The sequence below is a fragment of the Mesoplodon bidens genome, assembly GCF_964165515.1.
Source record: "Mesoplodon bidens genome assembly, chromosome: 4".
NCBI classification, from domain to species: domain Eukaryota; kingdom Metazoa; phylum Chordata; class Mammalia; order Artiodactyla; family Ziphiidae; genus Mesoplodon; species Mesoplodon bidens.
In genome coordinates, this window is record NC_138160.1 from 65,866,179 (window position 1) to 65,893,454 (window position 27,276).

Sequence of the window (27,276 nt, forward strand, 5' to 3'; positions counted from 1 at the left end):
AAGGATAAGGACACACTTATAGAAAAATTTTTTTAAAACCCACTATGCAAAATTTGTCCATTGCCTCATTAGTCCTTTCTCATTTCCGGCCATGTGCTTTGAGTGGGAGCTTACCTCCTCATGACACACACACACACACACACACACACACACACACACATACACGCATGCATCTCCCGCCATCTCTGACACCTGCCCCACCATTGCCATCGTGATATGAGTTTGAGGAAGGGGTATGGTGCAGTTTGGCAAGAAATTTGTAATCTAGAAATCCTTCAAAACATCTTTGGATTTCATCGACGTTTTGAAGGACTTCTAGGTTACAAATTTCTTTATCTTTAGTGGAAGGTACCAGAAAGAATGCCCTCTCATCCTCTGACTGGTGTGATATGACGTTATAAGTCTAGCATGGCCTTACGCATTTTTGCTACCTGGAAATGAGAGCTGAATTAAAACACTAAAGAGAAATAGACATGGGCCAGGCTAACATCAGCCTCTGAATCAAACAGGATCTGAATCTAGATCTATCTCCAGATATATCAAATCGTAATTCCCTTTTTACTCTAAGCGAGTTTGAATTGGGTGTTCTGTCCCTTTGCAAACAAAAGATTGCCAACTAAGAGTCCATTAAAATAGGAGTAATTGAATGTACCAGTAGATTACTACACCAAATTTCCTACTATATACAGACTAAAGTTCAGTTTCCATAACTGTAGCTATTCTAGATCATCTCTCAAGAATGAGTCTGTTAGTTTATAGACTCAGTGAATACTGTTATCACGATGTTCAGCACAGTGTATGTGCAAATCTGTTTGTCTGCATTAGCCTGTTTTTTTTTTTCAGTTTACTAGCTAATAAAGCCCTTCATATCAGGAAAATATTCTAGACTTGGTTCAGTGGACAATAGGGAGACATTAGGAGTACTTGGTGCTGGAGCAGTAACAAATTAGAGGGATATTTGAGATTACTCTTGAAGAGACAGCACCGTGCTCATTTGCAGGGTTTTGAATTACACATTTTTGGTGTTTTACTTGTTTGGAGGCTATCTTCTCCCCATTTAAAGAGCCAGCTCCATGAGAGCAGGGACCACATCTCTTGTTCACCCAATACCTACAGAGAACCTGGAACATAGGTTGACAGACGCTACCAAAAAGTTAACAGTATTTGTTGACCTAATGGGAAAAAGCAAGGAGAGACAGAGAGGAGTGAGGTTTCCCACCTGAGAAGTGGAAACCACGGTTGTTCCATTAAGTCAACAGGAAAGTTAAGGTGGGGAGGCACTTGAGAGCAAAAAACATAAATTTGATTTTGGGATATGTTTTTTACGAGAGAAGAATGTGTCATTAATATGGAAATATCTTGTAAGAAGCATTTCTTACAAGGAATGAGGGATTTGGGGAAATGGTGGAACTGGAGGTGTTAGGTTGGAATATGTAGAAAAGCCCGTGGGAGAGAATCATGTCCCTGAGGGAGTGAGAACTGGTTGGAGTCAGCTCGAGAACAGACCAGAAACCAAGGTATGAGGCAGAGGTGGACAACCTGGAGGATTGGGTGAAGAATGGGAAGAGTGTTTAGTGACAGAAACAAAGGGGGGACCATAAGAGGATGAGCGTCCTCTGCTTGTTCCTTCAGACATGTTTCAGAGTAAGGAACAGACTTAGTTATCCAGAATTTCTGGGAAATTAATGCAGGTGGTTTAAACATAGTGCTAATAATCAGATTGTCTGTATTAGTCACTTTCAAACTGTTTTATTGCAACCCACTCTCATACATTTTACATTTTGACCCAGGATACACACACACACACACACACACACACACACACACACAACTGGTACAAAATTTTCCCTAAAGAATACTCACTCTCACTATGTACAATCTACTCAGTTTTCATCTATTTCATTGTTTAAATGCTGATAACAACCCACTAAACTCACAGTGATCTCACTGCCCATTAATAGATCATGACTGGAAGTTTTAAAAGCCCTGGTTTATATAATGATTCATAGGAAATGTAATGAATTTGTGGAAAGAGTACACTTTGAGAAAATTTAAATTCCAGTTAGATAAATAAAAGTTTTTATTTAAAATCCATTACCGTATAAAACTCTATAATGGTGCTATGTTCTTATTGCTCTTCAAAATTTAGAAAAGAGAATTAAGAGGACAGCACTTACTTTCCCAAGTAGTCAAATAGCATCTTCTCTTGTAGCTTTAATAATATTTACCAACTTGCAAGTAAAACTTAAAGTAGAAACTTTGTATCCAGGCTATGAGGTATAATTTAAAGCACTCTGGACTTCCGGGGAAGATGGCGGAAGAGTAAGATGCGGAGATCACCTTCCTCCCCACAGATACACCAGAAATACAGCTACACGTGGAACAACTCCTACAGAACACCTACTGTACGCTGTCAGAAGACCTCAGACCTCCCAAAAGGCAAGAAACTCCCCACGTACCTGGGTAGGGCAAAGCGGAGAGATTCCCGCACAGAGGATCGGTGCCAACCGGCACTCACCAGCCTGAGAGGCTTGTCTGCTCGCCCGCCAGGGCAGGCGGCGCTGGGAGCTGAGGCTCGGGCTTCAGTCGGAGCGCAGGGAGAGGACTGGGGTTGGCGGCGTGAACACAGCCTGAAGGGGCTAATGTGCCACAGCTAGCCGGGAGGGAGTCCGGGAAAAAGTTTGGACCTGCCGCAGAAGCAAGAGACTTTTTCTTCCCTCTTTGTTTCCTGGTGCGAGCGGAGAGGGGATTAAGAGCGCTGCTTGGAGGAGCTCCAGAGACGGGCGCGAGCCGCGGCTGAATGCGCGGACCCCAGAGACGGGTGTGGGACGCTGGGGATGCTGCCGCCACCGCGAGGCCTGTGTGCGAGCGCAGGTCACTGTCCACGCCCCCCTGCCGGGGAGCCTGTGCAGCCCGTCACTGCCGGGGTCCCGGGATCCAGGGACGGCTTCCCTGGGAGAACGCACGGCGCGCCTCGGGCTGGTGCAACGTCACACCGGCCTCTGCCGCTGCAGGCTCCACCCGCACTCCGTGCCCCTCCCTGCCCCCCGGCCTGAGTGAGCAAGAGTCCTCGAAGCGGCTGCTCCTTTAACCCTGTCCTGTCTGAGCGAAGAACAGACGCCCTCCGGCGACCTACACGGAGAAGTGGGGCCACATCCAAAGCTGAGACCCAGGAGCTGTGAGAACAAAGAAGAGAAAGGGAAATCTCTCCCAGTAGCCTCAGAAGCAGCGGATTAAAGCTCCACAATCAACTTGATGTACCCTGCATCTGTGGAATACATGAATAGACAACAAATCATCCCAAATTGAGGAGCCAGGAGTCAGTGCTGTGCCTCTGAGGTGGGAGAGCCAACTTCAGGACACTGGTCCACAAGAGACCTCCCAGCTCCACATAATATCAAACAGCGAAAATCTTCCAGAGATCTCCATCTCAACACCAGCACCCAGCTTCACTCAACGACCAGCAAGCTACAGTGCTGGACACCCTATGCCAAACAACTAGCACGACAGGAACACAATGCCACCCATTAGCAGAGAGGCTGCCTAAAATCATAAAAAGTCCGCAGACACCCCAAAATACACCACCAGACGTGGACCTGTCCACCAGAAAGACAAGATCCAGCCTCATCCACCAGAACACAGGCACTAGTCCCCTCCACCAGGAAGCCTACACAACCCACTGAACCAACCTTAGCCACTGGGGACAGACATCAAAAACAACGGGAACTACGAACCTGCAGCCTGCAAAAAGGAGACCCCAAACACAGTAAGATAAGCAAAATGAGGAGACAGAAAAACACACAGCAGGAGAAGGAACAAGATAAAAACCCACCAGACCTAACAAATGAAGAGGAAATAGGCAGTCTACCTGAAAAAGAATTCAGAATAATGATAGTAAAGATGATCCAAGATTCTATTTCCCAGATCCAAAATCTTGGAAATAGAATAGACAAAATGCAAGAAACATTTAACAAGGACCTAGAAGAACTAAGGATGAATCAAGCATCGATTAAAAACACAATAAATGAAATGAAAAATACTCTAGATGGGATCAATAGCAGAATAACTGAGGCAGAAGAATGGATAAGTGAGGTAGAAGATAAAATAGTGGAAATAACTGATGCAGAGCAAAATAAAGAAAAAAGAATGAAAAGAACAGAGGACAGTCTCAGAGACCTCTGGGACAACATTAAACACACCAACATTCGAATTATAGGGGTTCCAGAAGAAGAAGAGAAAAAGAAAGGGACTGAGAAAATATTTGAAGAGATTATAGTTGAAAACTTCCCTAATATAGGAAAGGAAGTAGTTAATCAAGTCCAGGAGGCACAGAGACTCCCATACAGAATAAATCCAAGGAGAAATACGCCAAGACACATATTAATCAAACTGTCAAAAATTAAACACAAAGAAATCATATTAAAAGCAGCAAGGGAAAAACAACAAATAACACACAAGGGAATCCCCATCAGGTTAAGGGCTGATCTCTCAGCAGAAACTCTACAAGCCAGAAGAGAGTGGCAGGACATAATTAAAGTGATGAAGGAGAGAAACCTGCAACCAAGACTACTCTACCCAGCAAGGATCTCATTCAGATCTGATGGAGAAATTAAAACCTTTACAGACAAGCAAAAGCTGAGAGAGTTCAGCACCACCAAACCAGCTTTACAACAAATGCTAAAGGAACTTCTCTAGGCAGGAAACACAAGAGAAGGAAAAGACCTACAATAACAAACCCAAAACAATTAAGGAAATGGGAATAGGAACATACATATCAATAATTACCTTAAATGTAAATGGACTAAATGCTCCCACCAAAAGACACAGATTGGCTGAATGGATACAAAAACAAGACCCATATATATGCTGTCTACAAGAGACCCACTTCAGACCTAGAGACACATACAGATTGAAAGTAAGGGGATGGAAAAAGATATTCCATGCAAATGGAAACCAAAAGAAAGCTGGAGTAGCAATTCTCATATCAGACAAAATAGTCTTTAATATAAAGACTATTAGAAGAGACAAAGAAGGACACTACATAATGATAAAGGGATCGATCCAAGAAGGAGATATAACAGTTGTAAATATTTATGCACCCAACATAGGAGCACCTCAATACATAAGGCAAATACTAACAGCCATAAAAGGGGAAATCGACAGTAACACACTCATAGTAGGGGACTTTAACACCCCACTTTCACCAATGGACAGATCATCCAAAATGAAAATAAATAAGGAAACACAAGCTTTAAATGATACATTAAACAAGATGGACTTCATTGATATTCATAGGACATTCCATCCAAAAACAACAGAATACACATTTTTCTCAAGTGCTCATGGAACATTCTCCAGGATAGATCGTATCTTGGGTTACAAATCAAGCCTTGGTAAATTTAAGAAAATTGAAATTGTATCAAGTATCTTTTCCGACCACAATGCTATGAGACTAGATATCAATTACAGGAAAAGATCTGTAAAAAATACAAACACATTGAGGCTAAACAATACACTACTCAATAACAAAGTGATCACTGAAGAAATCAAAGAGGAAATCAAAAAATCCCTAGAAACAAATGACAACGGAGACACAAGGACCCAAAACCTATGGGACTCAGCAAAAGCAGTTCTACGGGGGAAGTTTATAGCAATACAATCCCACCTTAAGAAACAGGAAACATCTCAAGTAAACAACCTGACCCTGCACCTAAAGCAATTAGAGAAAGAAGAACAAAAAACCCCCAGAGTTAGCAGAAGGAAAGAAATCATAAAGATCAGATCAGAAATAAATGAAAAAGAAATGAAGGAAACATTAGCAAAGATCAATAAAAGTAAAAGTTGGTTCTTTGAGAAGATAAACAAAATTGATAAACCATTAGCCAGACTCATCAAGAAAAAAAGGGAGAAGACTCAAATCAATAGAATTAGAAATGAAAAAGGAGAAGTAACAACTGACACTGCAGAAATACAAAAGATCATGAGAGATTACTACAAGCAACTCTATGCCAATAAAATGGACAACCTGGAAGAAATGGACAAATTCTTAGAAATGCACAACCTGCCAAGACTGAATCAGGAAGAAATAGAAAATATGAATAGACCAGTCACAAGCACTGAAATTGAAACTGTGATTAAAAATCTTCCAACAAACAAAAGCCCAAGACCAGATGGCTTCACAGGCGAATTCTATCAAACATTTAGAGAAGAGCTAACACCTATCCTTCTCAAACACTTCCAAAATATAGCAGAGGGCGGGGCACTCCCAAACTCATTCTACGAGGCCACCATCACGTTGATACCAAAACCAGGCAAGGATGTCACAAAGAAAGAAAACTACAGGCCAATATCACTGATGAACATAGATGCAAAAATCCTCAACAAAATACTAGCAAACAGAATCCAACAGCACATTAAAAGGATCGTACACCATGATCAAGTGGGGTTTATTCCAGGAATGCAAGGATTCTTCAATATATGCAAATCAATCAGTGTGATACACCATATTAACAAACTGAAGAAGAAAAACCATATGATCATCTCAATAGATGCAGAGAAAGCTTTCGACAAAATTCAACACCCATTTATGATAAAAACCCTGCAGAAAGTAGGCATAGAGGGAACTTTCCTCAACATAATAAAGGCCATATATGACAAACCCACAGTCAGCATCGTCCTCAATGGTGAAAAACTGAAACCATTTCCACTAAGATCAGGAACAAGACAAGGCTGCCCACTCTCACCACTCTTATTCAACTTAGTTTTGGAAGTTTTAGCCACAGCAATCAGAGAAGAAAAGGAAATATAAGGAATCCAAATTGGAAAAGAGGAAGTAAAGCTGTCACTGTTTGCAGGTGACATGATACTATACATAGAGAATCCTAAAGATGCTACCAGAAAATTACTAGAGCTAATCAATGAATTTGGTAAAGTAGCAGGATACAAAGTTAATGCACAGAAATCTCTGGCATTCCTGTACACTAATGATGAAAAATCTGAAAGTGAAATCAGGAAAACACTCCCATTTACCATTGCAACAAAAAGAATAAAATATCTAGGAATAAACCTACCTAAGGAGACAAAAGACCTGTATGCAGAAAATTATAAGACACTGATGAAAGAAATTAAAGGTGATACAAATAGGTGGAGAGATATACCATGCTCCTGGATTGGAAGAATCAATATTGTGAAAATGACTCTATACCCAAAGCAATCTACAGATTCAATGCAAGCCCTATCAAACTACCACTGGCATCTTTCACAGAACTAGAACAAAAAATTTCAAAATTTGTTTGGAAAAACAAAAGACCCCGAATAGCCAAAGCAATCTTGAGAACGAAAAACTGAGCTGGAGGAATCAGGCTCCCTGACTTCAGACTATACTACAAAGCTACAGTAATCAAGACAGTGTGGTACTGGCACAAAAACAGAAAGATAGATCAATGGAACAGGATAGAAAGCCCAGAGATAAACCCATGCACATATGGTCAACTTATCTTTGATAAAGGAGGCAGGAATGTACAGTGGAGAAAGGACAGCCTCTTCAATAAGTGGTGCTGGGAAAACTGGACAGGGACATGTAAAAGTATGAGATTAAATCATTCCCTAACACCATACACAAAAATAAGCTCAAAATGGATTAAAGACCTAAATGTAAGGCCAGAAACTATCAAACTCTTAGAGGAAAACATAGGCAGAAGACTCTATGACATCAATCACAGCAAGATCCTTTTGGACCCACCTCCTAGAGAAATGGAAATAAAAACAAACATAAACAAATGGGACCTAATGAAACTTCAAAGCTTTTGCACAGCAAAGGAAACCGTAAACAAGACCAAAAGACAACCCTCAGAATGGGAGAAAATATTTGCAAATGAAGCAACTGACAAAGGATTAATCTCCAAAATTTACAAGCAGCTCATGCAGCTCAATAGCAAAAAAACAAACAACCCAATCCAAAAATGGGCAGAAGACTTAAATAGGCATTTCTCCAAAGAAGATATACAGACTGCCAACAAACACATGAAAGAATGCTCAACATCATTAATCATTAGAGAAATGCAAATCAAAACTACAATGAGATATCATCTCACACCAGTCAGAATGGCCATCATCAAGAAATCTAGAAACAATAAATGCTGGAGAGGGTGTGGAGAAAAGGGAAGAGTCTTCCCCTACTGGTGGGAATGTGAATTGGTACAGCCACTATGAAGAACAGTATGGAGGTTCCTTTAAAAAACTAAAAATAGAACTACCATATGACCCAGCAATCCCACTACTAGGCATATACCCTGAGAAAACCATAATTCAAAAAGAGACAAGTACCAAAATGTTCATTGCAGCTCTATTCACAATAGCCCGGAGCTGGAAACAACCTAAGTGTCCATCATCGGATGAATGGATAAAGAAGATGTGGCACCTATATACAATGGAATATTACTCAGCTATAGAAAGAAACGAAACTGAGCTATTTGTAATGAGGTGGATAGACCTAGAGTCTGTCATACAGAGTGAAGTAAGTCAGAAAGAGAAAGACAAATACCATACGCTAACACATATATATGGAATTTAAGAAAAAAAATGTCATGAAGAACCTAGGGGTAAAACAGGAATAAAGACACAGACCTACTAGAGAATGGACTTGAGGATATGGGGAGGGGGAAGGGTAAGCTGTGACAAAGCGAAAGAGAGGCATGGACATATATACAGTACCAAACGTAAGGTATATAGATAGTGGGAAGCAGCTGCATTGCACAGGGAGATCAGCTCTGTGCTTTGTGACCGCCTGGAGGGGTGGGATAGGGAGGGTGGGAGGGAGGGAGATGCAAGAGGGAAGGGATGTGGGAACAGATGTATATGTATGACTGATTCACTTTGTTATAAAGCAGAAACTAATAAAAAAAAATAATAAAGCACTCTGGCTTTGGGAATGGGCAGACCTGGGCTCAAGTCCTGGTTCTGCCACTTATTAACTCTGTGACCTTTGTCAGGTTTCTTAACCTCTCTGATTTCCTGTTTATTTGTCTGTCAATGGGGAAAACAACATTTACCCTACTTTGTTGCTGTTGTTGTTGAACAAGCCACATTACTCATGGTCCTATATTTGGTACTTGGTGGGCATGCAGTAAATGCCAATTGTTATTATTTCAAGCGTTAAAATATAGACCACTTGTTAAGCTCCTAGTACAATGCCTGGCACAAAGAAACAATAAATATGAACAATCTTTCCATGCCAACAACCAGAGTAGAAATACAGTTGTAATCCAAGTACACAGAAATGTACAAACCAATTATATGATTTTGTACTGCACATGGTTTTTTTTTTTTTTTTTTTTTTTGCGGTAGGCGGGCCTCTCACTGTTGTGGCCTCTCCCCTTGCAGAGCACAGGCTCCGGACGCGCAGGCTCAGCAGCCATGGCTCACGGGCCTAGCCGCTCTGCGGCATGTGGGATCTTCCCAGACCGGGGCACGAACCCGTGTCCCCTGCATCGGCAGGCGGACTCTCAACCACTGCGCCACCAGGGAAGCCCATGCACATGGTTTTTAAAGAAAGATATCTACTGGACAAAGTAAAGCACATGGATAACATTGATGCTGTTGGAGAGATTGAGTCCCATTTGTATAAAGTGAAAAATTATTCTTCACTGTTGTGGCATTTTTCTTAATTGCCTCACTAATATAGTCATTAAAGTGATCTCAATGCATTCATCCAATAAGCCTAAATTTATTAAGACCTACAATGCCAGGTACCGGGGATAAAATTATTCACAATAAGAAACAGGTTCTAGAAACGTGGTTAAAGTAACCAATAGTTAGCATTTACTTTTCCTTCCAGGCAGCCCATCACCATGGACCACTGACATCAATATTATCTCTGTGCTTTTTGGCTCTTCCTGATTGTACTCTAACTTTCCTCACCAAGTCAGAGGATGGCCTAAAGATGCTTTGTTGGCATTAACAACAACTCCATGGTCCACTTCTTGGCGATCTACTTTAGATGTTAAAATACCTTCCCATGTTGAAGAATTCCTTGTCTTTGACAGTTTGTCCTCAGCTCTAACTGGACAAGTCCATAATCCACCTACACATAATCTTATTTCCATCTCACCATTATTTTACTTGCCTCTTACAAAGTAGGCAGTGAAGTTAGCTAAGTATCACATCATTTGAAGTATAAAATGAAAAATTTCCTCCTTTTCTCTATTTTAAAATTTCCTTGCCTCCCTCCCCACTACTTTATTGTATGTCCTGCTTGTGGTAGATTTCAAATACATAGTCATCATGGCAATATGGTGGAAAAATGCCCTTTATTCAGATACATAGCATCTGCAGACACTTTCAAATAGTTTTTATTGGGAGTGCTGCAATTTTTGCTAAGAAAAATAACTGCTGAGTGCCTGTGTGCAAAGCTGAAGGGCCTACAAAGATGCCTGAGATAAAATCCCTTCACCAGGGAGTGTATAGTTTAATGAGAGAGATGTCGCATCTACTAATTACTATAAGGGAGAGAATGACTCACAAGGTGTCTGGGGGAAGGACCATAAAGTTGAATCTCATTCTTAAATTCACACATATGGTGATTTGGTTCTTATCACTTTTCCAGATGGCTTTTGTTGCCCAAATTAGCTTGTTTGACCAGTGCCTACAACTGAAAAAAAAAGACATGCATAAATTGGAAAGGCAGAAATCTCGGGGTGACAGTATTCCAGATGTGTGATGTTAGTAAAACAAACTCTTCTGGTATCTGTGGAGTTTGGTTGTGCTGTGACACTTGACAAGGGAAAGATGTTTAAAGCTCCACAAAGATTTTTTCTTTGCTCTTCCAAAAAATGGCATAAGAACTTCTTGGGGGTGGATCCATGATTTTAGGACAGAATGCCTTCTACATGGATATTGCCACCAATTCACTATAGGGTTCACGTTTAAATTCAGAAATAAGGGCTTCCCTGGTGGTGCAGTGGTTGAGAGTCCACCTGCCGATGCAGGGGACACGGGTTCGTGCCCCAGTCCGGGAAGATCCCACGTGCCGCGGAGTGGCTGGGCCTGTGAGCCATGGCCGCTGAGCCTGCGTGACCGGAGCCTGTGCTCCGCAACAGGAGAGGCCACAACAGTGAGAGGCCCGCGTACCGCAAAAAAAATTAAATAAATAAATTCAGAAATAAATATTGCCCAAGCAGCCCCCAGCTTAGATGGTAGTTTGCAATAAGGAGGAAATCAGGTGAGTTGCAGAAAATTGTTGCTCTGATCACAGAGCTTTAAAATCTGTGAAAAATGGGAATCTTTTTCACTGCTTGCTCAACAGATGGAGGTCTTTGATCTTAGAAATACTCTGTCAATTCTATTTAAATCACCAATTTAGAAATTCCCTAAACCAGATACATAAACTATCTATCTGAGGGGCATACCTGTAGTAAATCCTGTTTTATTAACGGGGCTGCTGCTCACTCATTAACTGAAGTTGCCTTAACTGTGCTCTCATGTGCTCAGCTAATGTGGATGGTCTTGCTGTTATATAGCACGTGGGTCCATGCTCCCAATCAGACAGCCAGTCTCCCATCTTTCCTGTTTTCTACCTCTTTATTTTTTTATTTTTTTAACATCTATATTGGAGTATAATTGCTTTACAGTGTTGTTAGTTTCTGCTGTATAACAAAGTGAATCAGCTATACGTATACATACATCCCCATATCTCCTCCCTCTTGTGTCTCCCTCCCACCCTCCCTATCCCACCCCTCTAGGTGGTCAAAAAGCACCAAGCTGATCTCCCTGTGCTATGCGGCTGCTTCCCACTAGCTATCTATTCTACATTTGGTAGTGTATATGTGTCCATGCCGCTCTCTCACTTCATCCCAGCTTACCCTTCCCCCTCCTTGTGTCCTCAAGTCCATTCTCTACGTCTGCGTTCTTTATTCCTGTCCTGCCCCTAGGTTCTTCAGAACCTTTTTTTTTTTTTTTTTACATTCCACATATATGTGTTTGTTTTCTACCTCTTTAGCTCTTTGTACTGCATTTGGGTAATTTTCTCAGATGTGTTTTTCAGATCTCTTTACAGTTTACTCTTTCTTTATTCAACTGGGTCTAACCTGTATTTATTTATAATATCTATCCCTGTTTTAAATTTCAACTTGTCTATTTGTCAGCAGTAATTGAAAGAATAATTCCATTAATTTGAAGACATTTTATGTGGTTCTTGTAAAATTTGACTTGAAATATTTTAAATTCTTTTCACATGTTTTCAGTTCCTACTTTTAAATCTTTAGACTTTATAAACATCCTAATTTTAGGATATTTGAACTAGAACTATTGCATAGTTCTAGTCTGTGAAATTTTTGGTGGTGGGGGGGGTGAGGTGGGGAGCTCCCGATCCCTGTGTCTACAGACCCTTGTTCATGGTGGGTGGCTTGTGTGTTTTGTACTCTGGGATTGTGAGGTTTTCTTCAGAGGCCTTTCTTGTTGGTCATCCAGTATAGGCTGAGGGCGAGCCTTTGTCCCTCTGGAGAGGTTTTGTGTGTGCTTTTGTCAGGGCCTCCGGAGTTATCACTGGCTGGGGCCAGCCAGTTGTGGTTCAATCTGGGCTTCGAACCTGCGTGAGGTGGGCCTGTGGTTATCAGTTCTCAGGGAGCCTTTGTTTCACCCTCACTGAGATTCAGGCTAAGACAGTCAAGTTTCTTAACTGTCTCCTTTTGCATGTTGGAGAATTTCTTTTCCTAATCCTCTCTTGGGCAGAGGGGATGATCTTTTGAGAGTTCCAACTTTATGTGGGAGTCTCAGTTCTAACTCTGTCACTCACACTTCCTGGGCCTTCGTCTCCTGAATCACGTGGGTTTACAATCCACATCTCCTGTTACCAAGACTGGTAAACTGCTCTCCTCTTAAGGCAGACAGCAATAATTCAGAGGCTTAGTTCTGGTTTTCAGATCTCTCTGTGTGTTTGACCCTGGAAAATTCCTTATTTTCTTGAGAACTCAGCTGTGCATTTAAAAAGATATTTATTATATTTTACCCAGAATTTCTAAGCTTCTAATAGCAAAAGATTTTTTCAGGATATCTAGTCTGCCAAGAGCACATCGTCATCCTATGACAGTGTCTGCTAGTGGGTGGAATATGCCTGTCTACAGTCAAAGAGGAGTATGGAGAAGGGGCCCCTGCCCTTTAGAAGCTCATGGACTTTTTCGTCTAACTCATTCATAGGTTCTGATGACTGTTCGTTCAGTCTTTCACTGAATCATCCTTACATTTGTAGCATATTCAAATAAATAGTTAGTTCCTACTATCCAAACTTTTGTTCATTTATTCAGCAAATATATATTGTGTCCAGCATCTGCTACGTGCCACATATGTGCTCATGCTCAGCAAAAACATATCTGATCCTTATCTTCATGGAGGACACAAATAATCACATAAATAAACGTAAAATTGCAAATGTAGCAAGTGTCAGAAAGTAAAGGTGCATGTTGCTGTGAGATGTGCAATGGGGGATTTACCCAGCTCAAGCCAGGAAGGGCTCATCTGGGGAAGTGAAATAAGAGTGGCTTTCACTGAGTGAAAGACAGTATATGCAAAGGCCCTGGGGTGAGGATGAGGGGCTGAAAGAAGGGTGGTTAAATGGAAGAGGAAATAGTGAGAAGAATATGGTCTCAGAAAAGGCTGAGAGGGAGCTAAGAGCCAAACCATGGAAGACGTTGTAGGCTGTGTTAAGGAGTTTTGTATTTATCCTGAGTCATTGAAGGGCTTTAAACAGGGGAATGACACATCTAATTTGCCCTTTGGAAGATCTTTCTGACTTCAGAAAAGAGAACAGATTTGAGGAGGCAGGAGTGACAATGAAACTAGTTAGGAGGCTGTTGTCAGTGGACTAGATGATAATTGCTGGAGCTCGATGCCAGTTTTGGCTTTGTGGATATGACGACATGGACAGATTTGAGATTTATTTTGCAGGTAAAATTATCAGGGAGAAGAAGAGAGATGGCCTAAGAACAATTCCAAAGTTTCAGGCTTATGTAACTGGATGGCTGATGGTGTTCCTTTACTGAGATGGGGAACACTGGAAAAGGACAAGGTTTGGTGGAAAGGCCATCAGTTTTTCTTTTGTACATATTGAGTTTGAGGTTTTTGAAACATCTAAGAGGAAAATATCAAGAGGCAGTTGGATATATGGGTCTAGAGTTTGGAGAAGAAATCTTGGGACATAAATATGTGAGTAATTTTTTATAGGTGATCATTAGATGAGATTTCCTATGGAGAGATGATAGATACCCCTTGAATATAGAGACATGGAGGTTATTGGTGACCTTAATAAGCTCCCACTATTTTCTCAAATGCCATTCTAAATGCTTAACACGCACTAACTTAATCTCCAAACAAGCCTCTGAGGTTGGTACACTTATCCCATGCAGGACATGAGGAAACTGGTCACCAAAGAGGAGCCATAACTTATGTAGTAGGAGCACAGGGATTTGAACCCAGACAGTCTGGCTGTGGAGTTCATGTTCTTAACCACTATGCTATACTGCTTCTCAATACGTGGCTGCACAAGAAAGTATTTGTATCATCTTTGAGCCAAGGCTCATCCATCTACAGATATTGAAAATGTTGGTGGTTGTATAATGCCTTTTGGGGCAAAAGTATAAACTAATGTTGATTCAAATACTTTGTTAAAACTCCTTCTTGGCTTTATATTATATAACAAGACAGGCACAAATGGAAGTGTTTCTAGACCGGCTTTAGCTTTAATCAGTGGCCTTTAACAAATATGTGCACATTATTCATTTAATTGCACCTGTAACTATGTGGTGGCCTCACTGCTGAGGGTATAATAGATAAGTAAGCAGAACCCACAGCAGTCTGAAGCCACTTGCTCCTCTGCCAAGATGTGTCATTTGTGAGTTTCATTAACCAATGTCCCAAAGTAAGTGACCTTTTCCAGGTCCCTGGGGAGTGGCTTTAACTACAATATGTGTGTGTTTCTTTTCCTCCTAAGGATTTAACAACACCGAGAGAACATGTGACAAAGAGTTTATCATACGTAGAACAGCCACCAATCGCGTACTGAACGTCCTCCGTCACTGGGTCTCAAAGCACGCACAGGTAATTCAGTGGCCTCGGTAATTACTTTCAAGGATTTTTTTTAAAACCAACTTTTTAAGTCATTACAATGCCTTCTGATTCTTTGGAGTTGGAGTTAGAAACCTTGAAATTGGAACATAGGTAGGGAAGAAACCGGAGGGTGGGCCTACAGATCAAAGCAAACAAACGTGTACCGCTAACATCTGCTGTTTCAGATCTACGAAGGGCACGACACAAGAGGTCAAGCAGGGCTCCCCTCTTCCCTCATCTCTCAGGCAACAGCACGCATTGTGGGCACTAGAGCTGTGGCAGGGCCACTGTCCCCTGCCACCCGGGAGCACTGTTCACAGGGCCCTCTCTGTAAGTGGACTTGGCTCAGCTGGGGTGGTACCTCTTGGAAGTAAACAGCAGGTGCCCCTGGAAGTAAGCAACATTCTGGTACCAGACACTCTGGTGTCTGGTCAGGGAGTGTTTTCTCAGCCCGATTCAGAAGATACTTTGCCTCATGCCCTTTGATGTTTTGGTTTCTAGTACAGTTGTCTCTTGAACAATGTGATGGTTAGGAGCACCAGCTCTCTGCACAGTGGAAAATTTGCAGTAACTTACAGTTGGCCCTCTGTACCCATGGTCATGTGATTCTTCCATATCTGAGGATTCAACCAACTGCAGATGGTGTAGTACTGTAGAACTTACTATTGAAAAACATCCACATACAAGTGGACCCATGCATTTCAAATCTGTGTTGTTCAAGAGTCTCATGTACTCTGTTTTTAAATTGCATCATGCTGACAGGACACCTGCTTGTTATCTATTTGTGTGTTTTCAGTGCAAGTTTATAGAATTTATATGGATTTCACCATCTCACAAAATAAAGCAAGGACCCCCTTTGCCTCATTGATTCAAGGCAGGAATTGTGCCAAACGATGCCCCCACTGCCAAATAAAGGGTGGGCCCTCCTGGACACTGGCTGGCTAGCACCCAGCAAGGAGAGTTTGAGAGAGAGAAGGGGGCCCTTCATGGCTCAGATCAGAACACGGGAAACATAAAATGTGAGTTAGCTAATGAGTAGAGAAAAAGAAAAAATGCGAGGAATTCCCACTTCATTATATTCTCGGAGGTCTACCGCCTGGCCCTTGGTAATGACCGTTCATCAGAGACAGTCACACGAGGGCCAGGCTTCTGAAACCCCTGTGGCAAGACAATTCACTAATTGGAACAAGTGGGATTTGGACCTCACCACCAGTTAGCCTGTGACAACTCTTAAATACTAATTAAAATAAAAACAAAGACAACAAAGACAGCACATTAAATAAAGTATGTAAACATTTCATCTTACACATCTTTAGTAAATAAAAATGGATCCTGTATGACCCAAATTCTGAGAACCATCCTTAGCTCATTGGAAATGTCTAGTCTCTCTTTTCCACAGTCTCAGTGAGCTGCTTTGAATCCCTTTTGCCTCATTGCAGCTAAAACATGAGAGTGATGTTTCTCCTGCACCTGACTGTCCATCCCATCATCTCTAGGTTTTTTTGTTTTTTTTTTTTGCAGTATGCGGGCCTCTCACTGTTGTGGCCTCTCCCGTTGCGGAGCACATGCTCCAGACGCGCAGGCTCAGCGGCCATGGCTCACGGGCCCAGCCGCTCTGCAGCATGTGGGATCTTCCTGGACTGGGGCACGAACCCGCGTCCCCTGCATCGTCAGGTGGACTCTCAACCACTGCGCCACCAGGGAAGCCCCATCTCTAGTTTTTGACTCAGAGTTTTGGCTTCTGATTCCTGGATCCGACAGTGGCTTAGAGATGCAGAGTAGCTTTGATAGACAGAATTGAACAGGTGCTAATTTGCTCTCTTTCCCGGTCACAGCTTGGCCCCTGCAAGTTCATGCCAAGACTCAAAGTAACAGCCCAGGTTTTCCTGGCCCCAGCTCCCTCCTCTCCTCCACATCTTCCCTCAGGAGCTCTAACCCTGCTTCCCCATCAGCCTCACTTTCCTTTTATCAATCCCCAGTGCCCTCTTTTTCTTTTTTTATAAATTTATGTATTTACTTGTTTTTATTCTTGGCTGCGTTGGGTCTTCGTTTCTGTGCATGGGCTCCCTCCAGTTGCTGTGAGCGGGGGCCACTCCTCACCGTGGTGCACGGGCCTCTCATCACGGTGGCCTCTCCCGCAGCAGAGCACGGGCTCCAGGTGCACGGGCCTCAGCAGTTGCGGTATTTGGGCTCAGTAGTTGTGGCTCACAGGCTCAGTAGTTGTGGCCCATGGGCTTAGCTGCTCCGTGGCATGTGGGATCCTCATGGATGAGGGCTTGAACCCGTGTCCCCCGCATTGGAAGATGGACTCTTAACCACTGCACCACCAGGGAAGCCCAGTGCCCTCTTTTTCTAATCTCAAACAGGGATCCCTCACAATTCACGTATAACTCTTATAGTAGCTGGAAAAGTACCACAAATCAAATTACAGTAGGCTGGGGTTATTTTACTTCTGGTAAAGAGAATTCATAGATGGGAAGAGATTGGTGTGCTGAATCCGTCACTTATAATTAAGAGATTTAGAGCAAAATGTTATCGTCTGATTTGATAGCTACCTTGTACATGCATGTATACATGTGTGCATACAGGCATTATCAAGTTGAATAGCACCAAGCCATTGGAATAGAAAATGGATTGATGTGAAAGCAAGAGTCTCTTTATTCAGATTGTCCTGGTGGCCTTTAGTTCTAATCCAAAAAGCCCCTAGGTGTTATCTTTTGTTTGGACAGTTCAGATACTTTGCAGCCTGTTACTTCAGATGTGCTCACACATGGGAAAGCACTTTGTAATCAATTCCCATTAGGGGACCACACTGGGAAGCCCAGCTTCCCAGACCCTCTCCACATCAGGGGGTACATTGCTACATGTGTGGATGGTACAAATTGCTCAGGCATCCAGTCTTTTGTCAGGATTACAGTATAAAATTTAGACCCCGACGTGCCAAAGGCAGTTCTTACCACTCACTCATTTGTCTTTTCTTACCTTCCCTGCGTGAGTGGGTGGATTGTGGGGATCTGTGATTAGTGTTCGATTGTCCTGGTATAACTTCATCATGTGCACAGCCTGTCACCTTCCTCATTCAGCCGAGTTCTCCATCATCCTCTGTGTAAGCGCGTGAGGTGCAGGGTGTTTCTGTAACATTTCTGCTTTTCGGCAAGTGCTTTAGGACTTTCTTTGCTGGTGTCAGTGTCCAGGTCTCCTTTCCTCCCTTTACTGATTTGCTTTAGGCTTGACTTGAGCCCAGGTCTGTCCATTCCAAAGCCAGAGTGCTTTTAATTACACCTCATGGCCTGGATCCAAAGTTTAGACTTTAGGTTTTACTCGCAAGTTGGTAAACAACACTTACAAGAGAAGTTGCTATTTGACTATTTTGGGAAAGTCAGTGCTTTCCTTTTAATTCTCTCTTCTGAATTTTGAAGAGCAGTAAGAGCATAGCACCATTATAGAGTTTCATATGGTCATGGATTTTAAACAAAACCTTTATTTATCCAACTGGCATTACAAGTAAAATGTAATTAAATTCAATTTTAACTACATTTTATTTTAAATGTAATTAAAATTAAAATGTACTCTTTCTCCAAATTCATTACGTTTCCTATGTGACCATTATAGAGACCAGACCAGTCATAATCTCTTAATGGAGAGCGGAATCAATTTAGTGGGTTGTTACCAAGAGCAGGTCAAGGCAGGCTCTTGGTAATGGATTAGTAAACAGTTCCAGTAGACAGAGCTGGTTCAGCTCACGGTCCTAGAGGCCCCATTGTGTGCCCAGCGTCTCCTCTCACCACTGTGGCACAGCCCCAGCCAGGTGAGTTAGAGGAGATGGGAGCGTGGCCCCTGACTTGAGGGACCCTAAGCAGGGTGACCACCACGGTGCTTAAAGAAGGATTAACAGCACAGCTTGATGCCTTTATTCAGGTTTATCTAAAGGTCTCTACTCTTCCAAAGGCAACGTCCAGCTGTGAGATGAGACTGCTGGTCTGAAAACTTGGGCTATAGTCTGACTCTGCCAGTTAACCTTCATCTTTGTTGTCTTTGGTTTTCACATCACAGATGAAGGGCTGGGACAAGAGGGATTTTGTTATCTGATTCATTCAGTATCAGTTGAGTCCATTTAAGGAAGAATGTAGCATTATTGTGGCTACCTGAAGTAGTAGCTTTTAAAAAAATGAGTAGGGAGTTGTACTCATTTCACAAAACAGTGCAGCATGCTAACAATTGCATTTTTTCTCACATGGTAGACTAAGTAGGGACACCATTGCAATTTGTAGAAAACAGAAAAGCCACAGCGAAACAAGATGTAAATTTGTCTCCAAATGATCTAGAAAATCGAGTCTCCTACAAAGTATTGGATATCATGCCTTTATTTCTCATTTCTCATCAAAGGTAACTCATATCGGCAGATACTACCCTGAACTTATTTCAGGAGAAATAAAGAGTTGCAGAAGTATGGGTGTTGGTTCTCCAGAGATATAAAATTTCCCTAGGATGTCACCTTCAACTCTCCCCATCACCCCAGAGGTAGCGCTAGAATGCCATTTCTTCTCCTGGAATCTTCCAGCCTTTTCTTTAGTATTTGGTAAGGCTAAAATGTGTCATTTTTTTCCTGATTCTAAAAATTTTGACCTGTGAACATACTCTGCCCTGATTGCTCCTCATTTTGTTGTGCTTTTTCACTCCTTTTTTTCCTTTCATGTTGAAAGCGAAGCCACAAGGCCGAGCTGAGTTTCTCCCATATGCCTTGTCTATGCATCAGCAGGAGGAACAGCAGCCCCGAGTTGGGGAGGACCTGTGTTTTTCTTCCAGCTCCGCCATTATATCTTCTCTGGGGCCCTGAGCTGGTCACTCAGTCTCTCTGGGCACTAATTTCCCCCTGTAAAAAAGAGAACAACCATCCCTCTTTTACCTCACCTAAGGATGTGGTGAGAATTAAAGGTGACGTTGGATTAAGAAGCATGAAGGACATAAAGTACAACATAGGTGCCTATGACTATACCCCTGCCAGCTGAGGCCAGGCGAGATACGCACTTCCTCTCCCTCCAACCAGCCTGGAAGCTCCGTCCAGACAAGGATTTTTGTATCTCCTTTCACTGGCTCCGCAATGCTGAGTACATGGTAGAGGCCCAGTAATAGTTGTTGAGTTTCTATTTTAATGTTGCTGTTGTTCATTCTCTCCAGGAAGTCATTTTCTAGCCTTTAAAGTTTCCAAAGTCAGCCAAGACAGAGACTACAACCACTAGTGGACCAGAAATCAGGGCTGTGTGTAGAGAGACTCTGAGTAAAGTAAGTGTTTTCACTAGGTGTCCACACCCTTCTTAAGGGTGTCCTGCCGGACAGACTTATGTGTCATTCACACAATTTCAAGGTGTCTGCATATTTCAGGACTGTAGACCTTTAAAAAAATTTTTTTAATTGAAGTATAGTTAATGTACAGTATTTTATAAGTTATAGGTGTACAATATAGTGAGTCACAATTTTTAAAGGTTATACTCTATAGCTATTATAAAATATTGGCTATATTGCCCCATGTTGTACAATATATCCTTATAGCATATTTTATGCACAGTAGTTTGTACCTCTTAGCCCCTTACCCCTATATTGCGCCCCCTCCTTCCCTCTCCCCACGGGTAACTACTGGGGTATTCTCTATATCTGTGAGTCTGCTTCTTTTGTGTTGTATTTTTTAGTTTCCACATATAAGTGATATCATACAGTATTTGTCTTTCTCCGTCTGACTTATTTCACTTAGTCTAATACTCTCCAAGTCCATCCATGTTGCTACAAATGGCAAAATTTCATTCTTTTTTATGGCTAATATTCCATTGTATATGTGTGTGTGTGTGTGTGTGTGTGTGTGTATTTCACATCTTCTTTATCCATTCATCTGTTGATGGACATTAAGTTGCTTCCATATCTTCCCAATTGCAAATAATGCTGCTATGAACATTGGGGTGTGTGTATATTTTTGAATTAGCGTTTCTGCTTGTGTCCTCTGTGCACAGCCAGGGAGGGACTTGGAGGCTGGCTATAAACAGCTCAGATCTACACTGAGTCTCTGTGGAAGGTCTCGTATGTATAATCTACAGCAATTTTGATTTTCCTGAGTTGTCTTATTGATCAACTAATTCTGAAAAAATACTCTGTCCACTTGTTTGTGGGATTTTACAGACCATGGAATGGCACTGATAAAGGAGCCTGCAGCTGTGTCCGCAGGTTATGATTTGCTTCATCAGACAAGGGGTACCATCTGAATGACAAGTGGCTGAGAATGAAACAGTCATTTATTTTCTTAATTGTAGGCTAAAGGGAATTAGCCTACATGTTTTAAAAGTGTAAGGTCAGGGCTCCCCTGATGGCGCACTGGTTGGGAGTCCGCCTGCCGATGCAGGGGACACGGGTTCGTGCCCCAGTCCGGGAAGATCCCACATGCCGCAGAGCGGCTGGGCCCGTGAGCCATGGCCGCTGAGCCTGCGCGTCTGGAGCCTGTGCTCCTCAACGGGAGAGGCCACAGCAGTGAGAGGCCCGCGTACTGCAAAAAAAAAAAAAAAAAAAAAAAAAAAAAGTTGTAAGGTCAGACTGAAATGGCCTACTTACCTAAAAATCTTCTTCCCAAAGGAGTTTTTGGAAGGAATATTGCTACTCCCTTTTCAGTTTTCTCACCTCCTTCATTCATTTACTAATAAGAACTGAGCCCCCAGAGTGTGCCAGACACTGGGGTAGACATGAGCATGAGCAAAATCCAGACATTGACTGAGTCGGGGTAGCAGGCCTTAAGTCTCCAGCAGAGAAGTCTCCAAAATCCCACCAAGTGCCACAAAAGGAGGAGCTAGCCACTGTCCCATCCACCACATCCAGTAGGAACCAGCGCTAGGCTCCACCTGCTCCAGATCATCAGGTTACCTTCCTTCCCTGGAAGGTCAAACTGATAGCAAGAAAGCAGAGAGGAGGTTGTGGAGAGAGAAGAAGGGGCCTCCCATGTGGGCTGCTAGGCTTGAGGCAGGCCAGGCAGAGGCAGGAGGGAAATGGCTTATTCTGGACTGAAATGGAACTTGGATTAATATATTGGATTGGACATTCTGATTGAAGAGATTGTTCTTGTAAGTAAAGCTTCTGGATGACTTTAGTGCCCGCCCTAAAGGGTGGGGAAGGATGGCCTACAGAGCAACTTAATGAGATCTATGAAAAATAGTACCACCGCCTGATTATTTCATTATTGTTCATGGTACAAGAAGAGTAGGTCGCCTTGGCAAGAGTAATTTCACAGACTTTATCAAAATAACTCAACTCTTATGTTTCTAACTCACTTCAGTCCTCTTACCTTCACTGTATGATGGACCAAGAGCATATTTAGCTGCTGATGAAGGACTCCTAATTTATATGCTTTTTTGCATTTTATTGAGATATTACAGACTTCAAATAAAGGGCACTGAACATGGGTATAACTCAATGACTTTTTACCTATGAACACACATGTACAACTCCCACCCTGAGCAAGAAATGGAAGATTTCTGGCACTGGAGAGGCCCCTCCCAGTCAAATGTCCCTCTTCCTGGGCATTGCTCAGTTTTCTGTTACTTTTAGTATTGTTCTTATTGATATTATATACTTGTTATATATCAGGATTAAGCCCTTTATCTGCCAATTACATCCATTTACCCCAGTTTGTTCTTTTTAAAAAAAATTTTATAGTTGATTTACAATGTTGTGTTAATTTCTGCTGTACAGCAAAGTATTCAGTTATACGTATATTGAGTTGGCCATAAAGTTCATTTGGGTTTTTCTGTAACTTTTGGCAACCCAATATATACATTCTTTTTTATATTCTTTTCCATTATGGTTTATCACAGGGTATTAAATATAGTTCCCTGTGCTATACAGTAGGACCTTGTTGTTTACCCATTCTATATATAATAGTTTGCATCTGCTAACCCCAAATTCTCAATCCATCCCTCTCCCACCTCCCCTCCCTCTTGGCAACCACACATTTGTTCTCTATGTCTGTGAATCTGTTTCTGTTTTGTAGATAGGTTCATTTGTGTCACATTTTAGATTCCACGTATAAATGATATCATATGGTATTTGTCTTTCTCTTTCTGACTTACTTCACTTAGTAATAATAATAATAATATGATAATCTCTAGATCCATCCATGTTGCTGCAAATGGCATTATTTCATTCTTTTTTATGGCTGAGTAGTATTCCAATGTGTGTGTGTGTATACATATATATATATATCACATCTTCTTCATTCATAAATGTCGATGGACATTTAGGTTGCTTCCATGTCTTGGCTATTATGAATAGTACTTCTATTAACATAGGGGTGCGTGTATCTTTTAGAATTATAATTTTGTCCAGGTATATGCCCAGGAATGGGATTACTGGATCATTCGGCAGCTCTATTTTTAGTTTTTTGAGGAACCTCCATACTGTTTTCCACAGTGGCTGTACCAACTTACATTCCCACTAACAGTGTAGGAAGGTTCCCTTTTCTCCCTCTCCAGCATTTATTATTTGTAGACTTTTCAATGATAGCCATTTTGACAGGTATGAGGTGGCACCTCATTGTAGTTTTGATTTGCATTTCTCTAATAATTAGCAATTTTGAGCATCTTTTCATGTGCCTGTTGACCATCTGTATGTCTTCTTTGGAGAAATGGCTATTTAGGTCTTCTACCAGTTTTTCAATTGGGTTTTTTTTGTTGTTGTTGAGTTGTATGAGTTGTTTGTATATTTTGGAAATTAAGCCCTTGTCAGTCGCATCATTTGCAAATATTTTCTACCAGTTCGTAGGTTGTCTTTTCGTTTTGTTTATGGTTTCCTTAACTGTGCAAAAGCTTGTAAATTTGATTAGGTCCCATTTGGGTTTTTTTGCTTTTATTTCTGTTACCTCCCCCAGTTTGTTCTTTTGCTTCTAACATTGTGTATGATACTTTTAAAATTTATATTCATAAGGGTGTAAGTATGTATACATTTATAAGAAGGTTTTATCTATGCTTTATCATAGAAATATATACACACATATACACATACTCACACAGACCCTATTAGTCTTTTTATTAAAAAATATATTCTATAATGCTATTTGTATGCTACTGTATATTCGCTGCATGGTAGGGTATAAAAATAGTTCAACTTAAAAGCAGGCAGTTAGCAGGTGACAGTGTCGCTTTATAGTCATTCTTACTTGTATCCTTTACAAACTAGATTAACTACCATACGTGTATCAAGGAAAGGACAAAGAAAGGACAAACCTAGTAAATTTTTATCATCTGCAACTGATTGTCAGAGTGGGAGAGTGCTTGGGGAAAACAACAGCTTTCAAAAATTCTAATGTGAAGCCTATTGTGTTTGAGTAGCCCAAAATAATCTTTTAAACGGAAAATAAATATTATTATATAACCTGAAAAAATATATTCTATAACACTCTCTGAACACAATTAACAAATAAATGTAGTTTGGGGTATAAAACAGGAATTAGCAGCCCTTACAGCCCCACTCTGTAGTCACTCAGAGCAGCAGAGGTGAAAGTTCTTACGCCTCCAAAAATCCTAGTAGGAGCTGAATCCAGGCCGTCTGTCCATGTTCCATGGATCCCGAGCAGAGGGGCCTTCAGAATCTTGCTGGAAAAGCAGGATGATGTGGGTAAGAGCACAGGCTTCAGAGTCAAAGTTGCCTGGATTGAAACCCTGCCCTATCATGTGTCAGCTCTGTGGCTGAGCAAACTGTTTAGCTCCCCCAAGCCTCCTCCATTTCTTCTTCTATAAAGTGGGGATGGTACTACTTACTTCTTACGATTGTGAGGGGTTACGGAAGGTAACTCCTGCTAGAGTAACTGTTCTAGATGGTTGCTCAGAACACTGCGGCTGGCTGCTCTTGGTAGAGCCCTGTGAGGGTGCATCTGGGCTGAACCCAGGCTTTCAGACAAAATTGCCATTACCCCTATCTGACCAGTGAAGCCGTTAGGTCTCAGGGAGATTTGATCAGCACTGCCCAGTGAACTTTCTATACTGGTGGAAATGTTCTACGTGCATAGCATCCAGAATAGTAGCCTCTGGCCCCGAGTGACTAGTGGCTACAGAATAACAAGCACAGTTCCAGGCCGCTCAGAAGTTCAGCAGTGAGCCAGACCCAGCTCTGATGTCTGGCTCAGAATTCCTTCCACACTCCCCTGCAGTGCCCCGTTCCTCGGAAGCAGGAACCTGATGGGTGGTCCCTGCTATGGTCCCAATGAGCCTGCTGAAGAGGGACACACCCATACTGGGCTTCTGTAGACAAAAGCAAAACCTTTATGTAGCATTGGTGTTGGGGTTATAAATCTGACAGAGAAGATGATGGCTTTTTCCCAGTAAGGAAGTACATTGAGCATCTTTAGGTTTGGTTTGGGCCTGCAGCCCCAGGCCAGCGGTACAGTGAGAACATGCCCTGTTGACTTATTGAGGCAGAAAAGTGGGTGCTGCTGTGATGGCCAGTGCTTAGTATGTTCAAAGACCTCAGGGATCAGGGTGTCCTAAAATGGGCGTTTATCATTTTCATCTCCTGTTTCTTATTTTGACAGATGACAGGGGGCCTTTTCAAATTTTTTAATTTGTTGACGTTGCTTAGTAAAACACAAAATCCAGCATCAGATTAAAGCACTAAGTTCAGATTTATCCTTTGCTGCAAATCTGAAACGGAGGTTGGACCAGGACAAGCACAGTACAGACTTTTGTTGTGGGCGGGAGAATGAAAGGCATAAAAAGAACCAGCTACTGAACAGGCAGCTCCCATCGCCTCGACGGACAGCTCTCCGCCTGCTTCCAGCCCTGTCCTCTCCTCGGGCTCAGCCCCCTCCTTGTCTATACCCACTCCTACCAGTCTGCCGTGGAGGACGTGCCCTGTCCACACGGACTGCCCAGTGTCTGCTCCTGGGCCACAGATCTTCTTTCCACTCACAAGGCAGCCTTCAGAGTAGGGTCGCCTGATCTTGGAGCTTTCTCAGGAGGAAGAGTGCTTCCCTGTCCACAGTACTCTCTGCTACACGTGGGTCCTTCCTGACCTCACACTCCTGAAGATGCCCAGGACTTTACAAACGCCCCGTTCCCGAATCCTCACCACAGCTGGATGAGATTTCCCAATGTCCACTCCCAGGGGAGATGTGTCCCTGGCACGAGCTGGGAGGAGGGGTGATGGGATTCCAGGCAAATGATCTCTGAACCAGCCTGAGGTTTGAGATTGTCTTAGTTACAATATGGGACATACCATCTTTTACAGGAAATTGAAAACCTAACCCCCCCACCTAGAAGGCAGTTTCCTCTCTGAGGATGCATTCTGAATGACAGACTTCCAGTGTTTTCAAAACATTCTTTAACAATACTGTGTGGTTAAAGCAGTCTTCAAATACTAAGTCCTTTACTCCTCACTCCAGCCTTTTGAGAGAGGGAAGGTATAATCCCAGCTTTGTAGATGGGGAAATTGAAGGCTGGAGGTGAAACAGTTTGCCCAAGATGATGCAGGTGGCAAGTGGCAGAACCAGGTTTCGCACCCGGGCTGCTGGCTGCCCAGCTCAGGCTCTTAACCAACAATCTCACAGCCTCCCCATCTCGCCGGCCAACGCTTGGGATGCAGACCACTCAAAATGTAAAGTAAAAAGCCACTTCTGACTCAAAACAGTGAGCGTATCATATGTTAGCACTGACACTGCTTCCTCTCTCTAAGTCTTCTCTTAGAAAAGTTACTTTCATCCTAGACTCTGTGTCACTTAGACAAAGGACTTGTATTTACTAAAGGTTGATGGGGGGCAGAGCCCTTTCTTTCTCCCTTCCAGAAACCACTGCAGTGCCTCCTGCATTCAGACAGTGATTAGCAGGCTCCTGTGTACCAGTCTCCGCCAGTCACTGGCCAGGGCAGGAGTTGGGGCTGGTGTTGTCCACGGTCACAGGTCAGAAAACCCCCGCTATTCCCCAGGCCTCGGGACCCCAGACAGTCCCCCACTATCCCAGGTGGATCGGGATGCAGCCCCACCGCTCAGGGGCCCCTAAGTACAAGGAGGCTTCTGGGCCTTCACTTGCCAGTGGGTTCTTGTCGGGGGATGCTGGGAACGAGAAGAGAGAATTCAGTCACAATGTGAGATGCTGGCAGCTATGAAAAATTTATTTTTAATGATAAATTAGTCATCTACTGCTTCAACCTTGCAAATGC

The 27,276-nt window shown here is 42.4% G+C and overlaps 1 protein-coding gene across 3 annotated transcripts in view; it reads left to right on the top strand.

The window, feature by feature from the left end:
• RASGRF2 (Ras protein specific guanine nucleotide releasing factor 2) overlaps nt 1–27,276 on the top strand; it is a 243,459-nt gene that overhangs the window by 175,794 nt on the left and 40,389 nt on the right. For all 3 annotated transcript variants that reach the window (XM_081232427.1, XM_081232428.1, XM_081232429.1), the window contains one exon: nt 14,981–15,087. In XM_081232427.1, the coding sequence (XP_081088553.1) occupies nt 14,981–15,087 (107 nt within the window). The remainder of the gene's footprint in view (nt 1–14,980; nt 15,088–27,276) is intronic.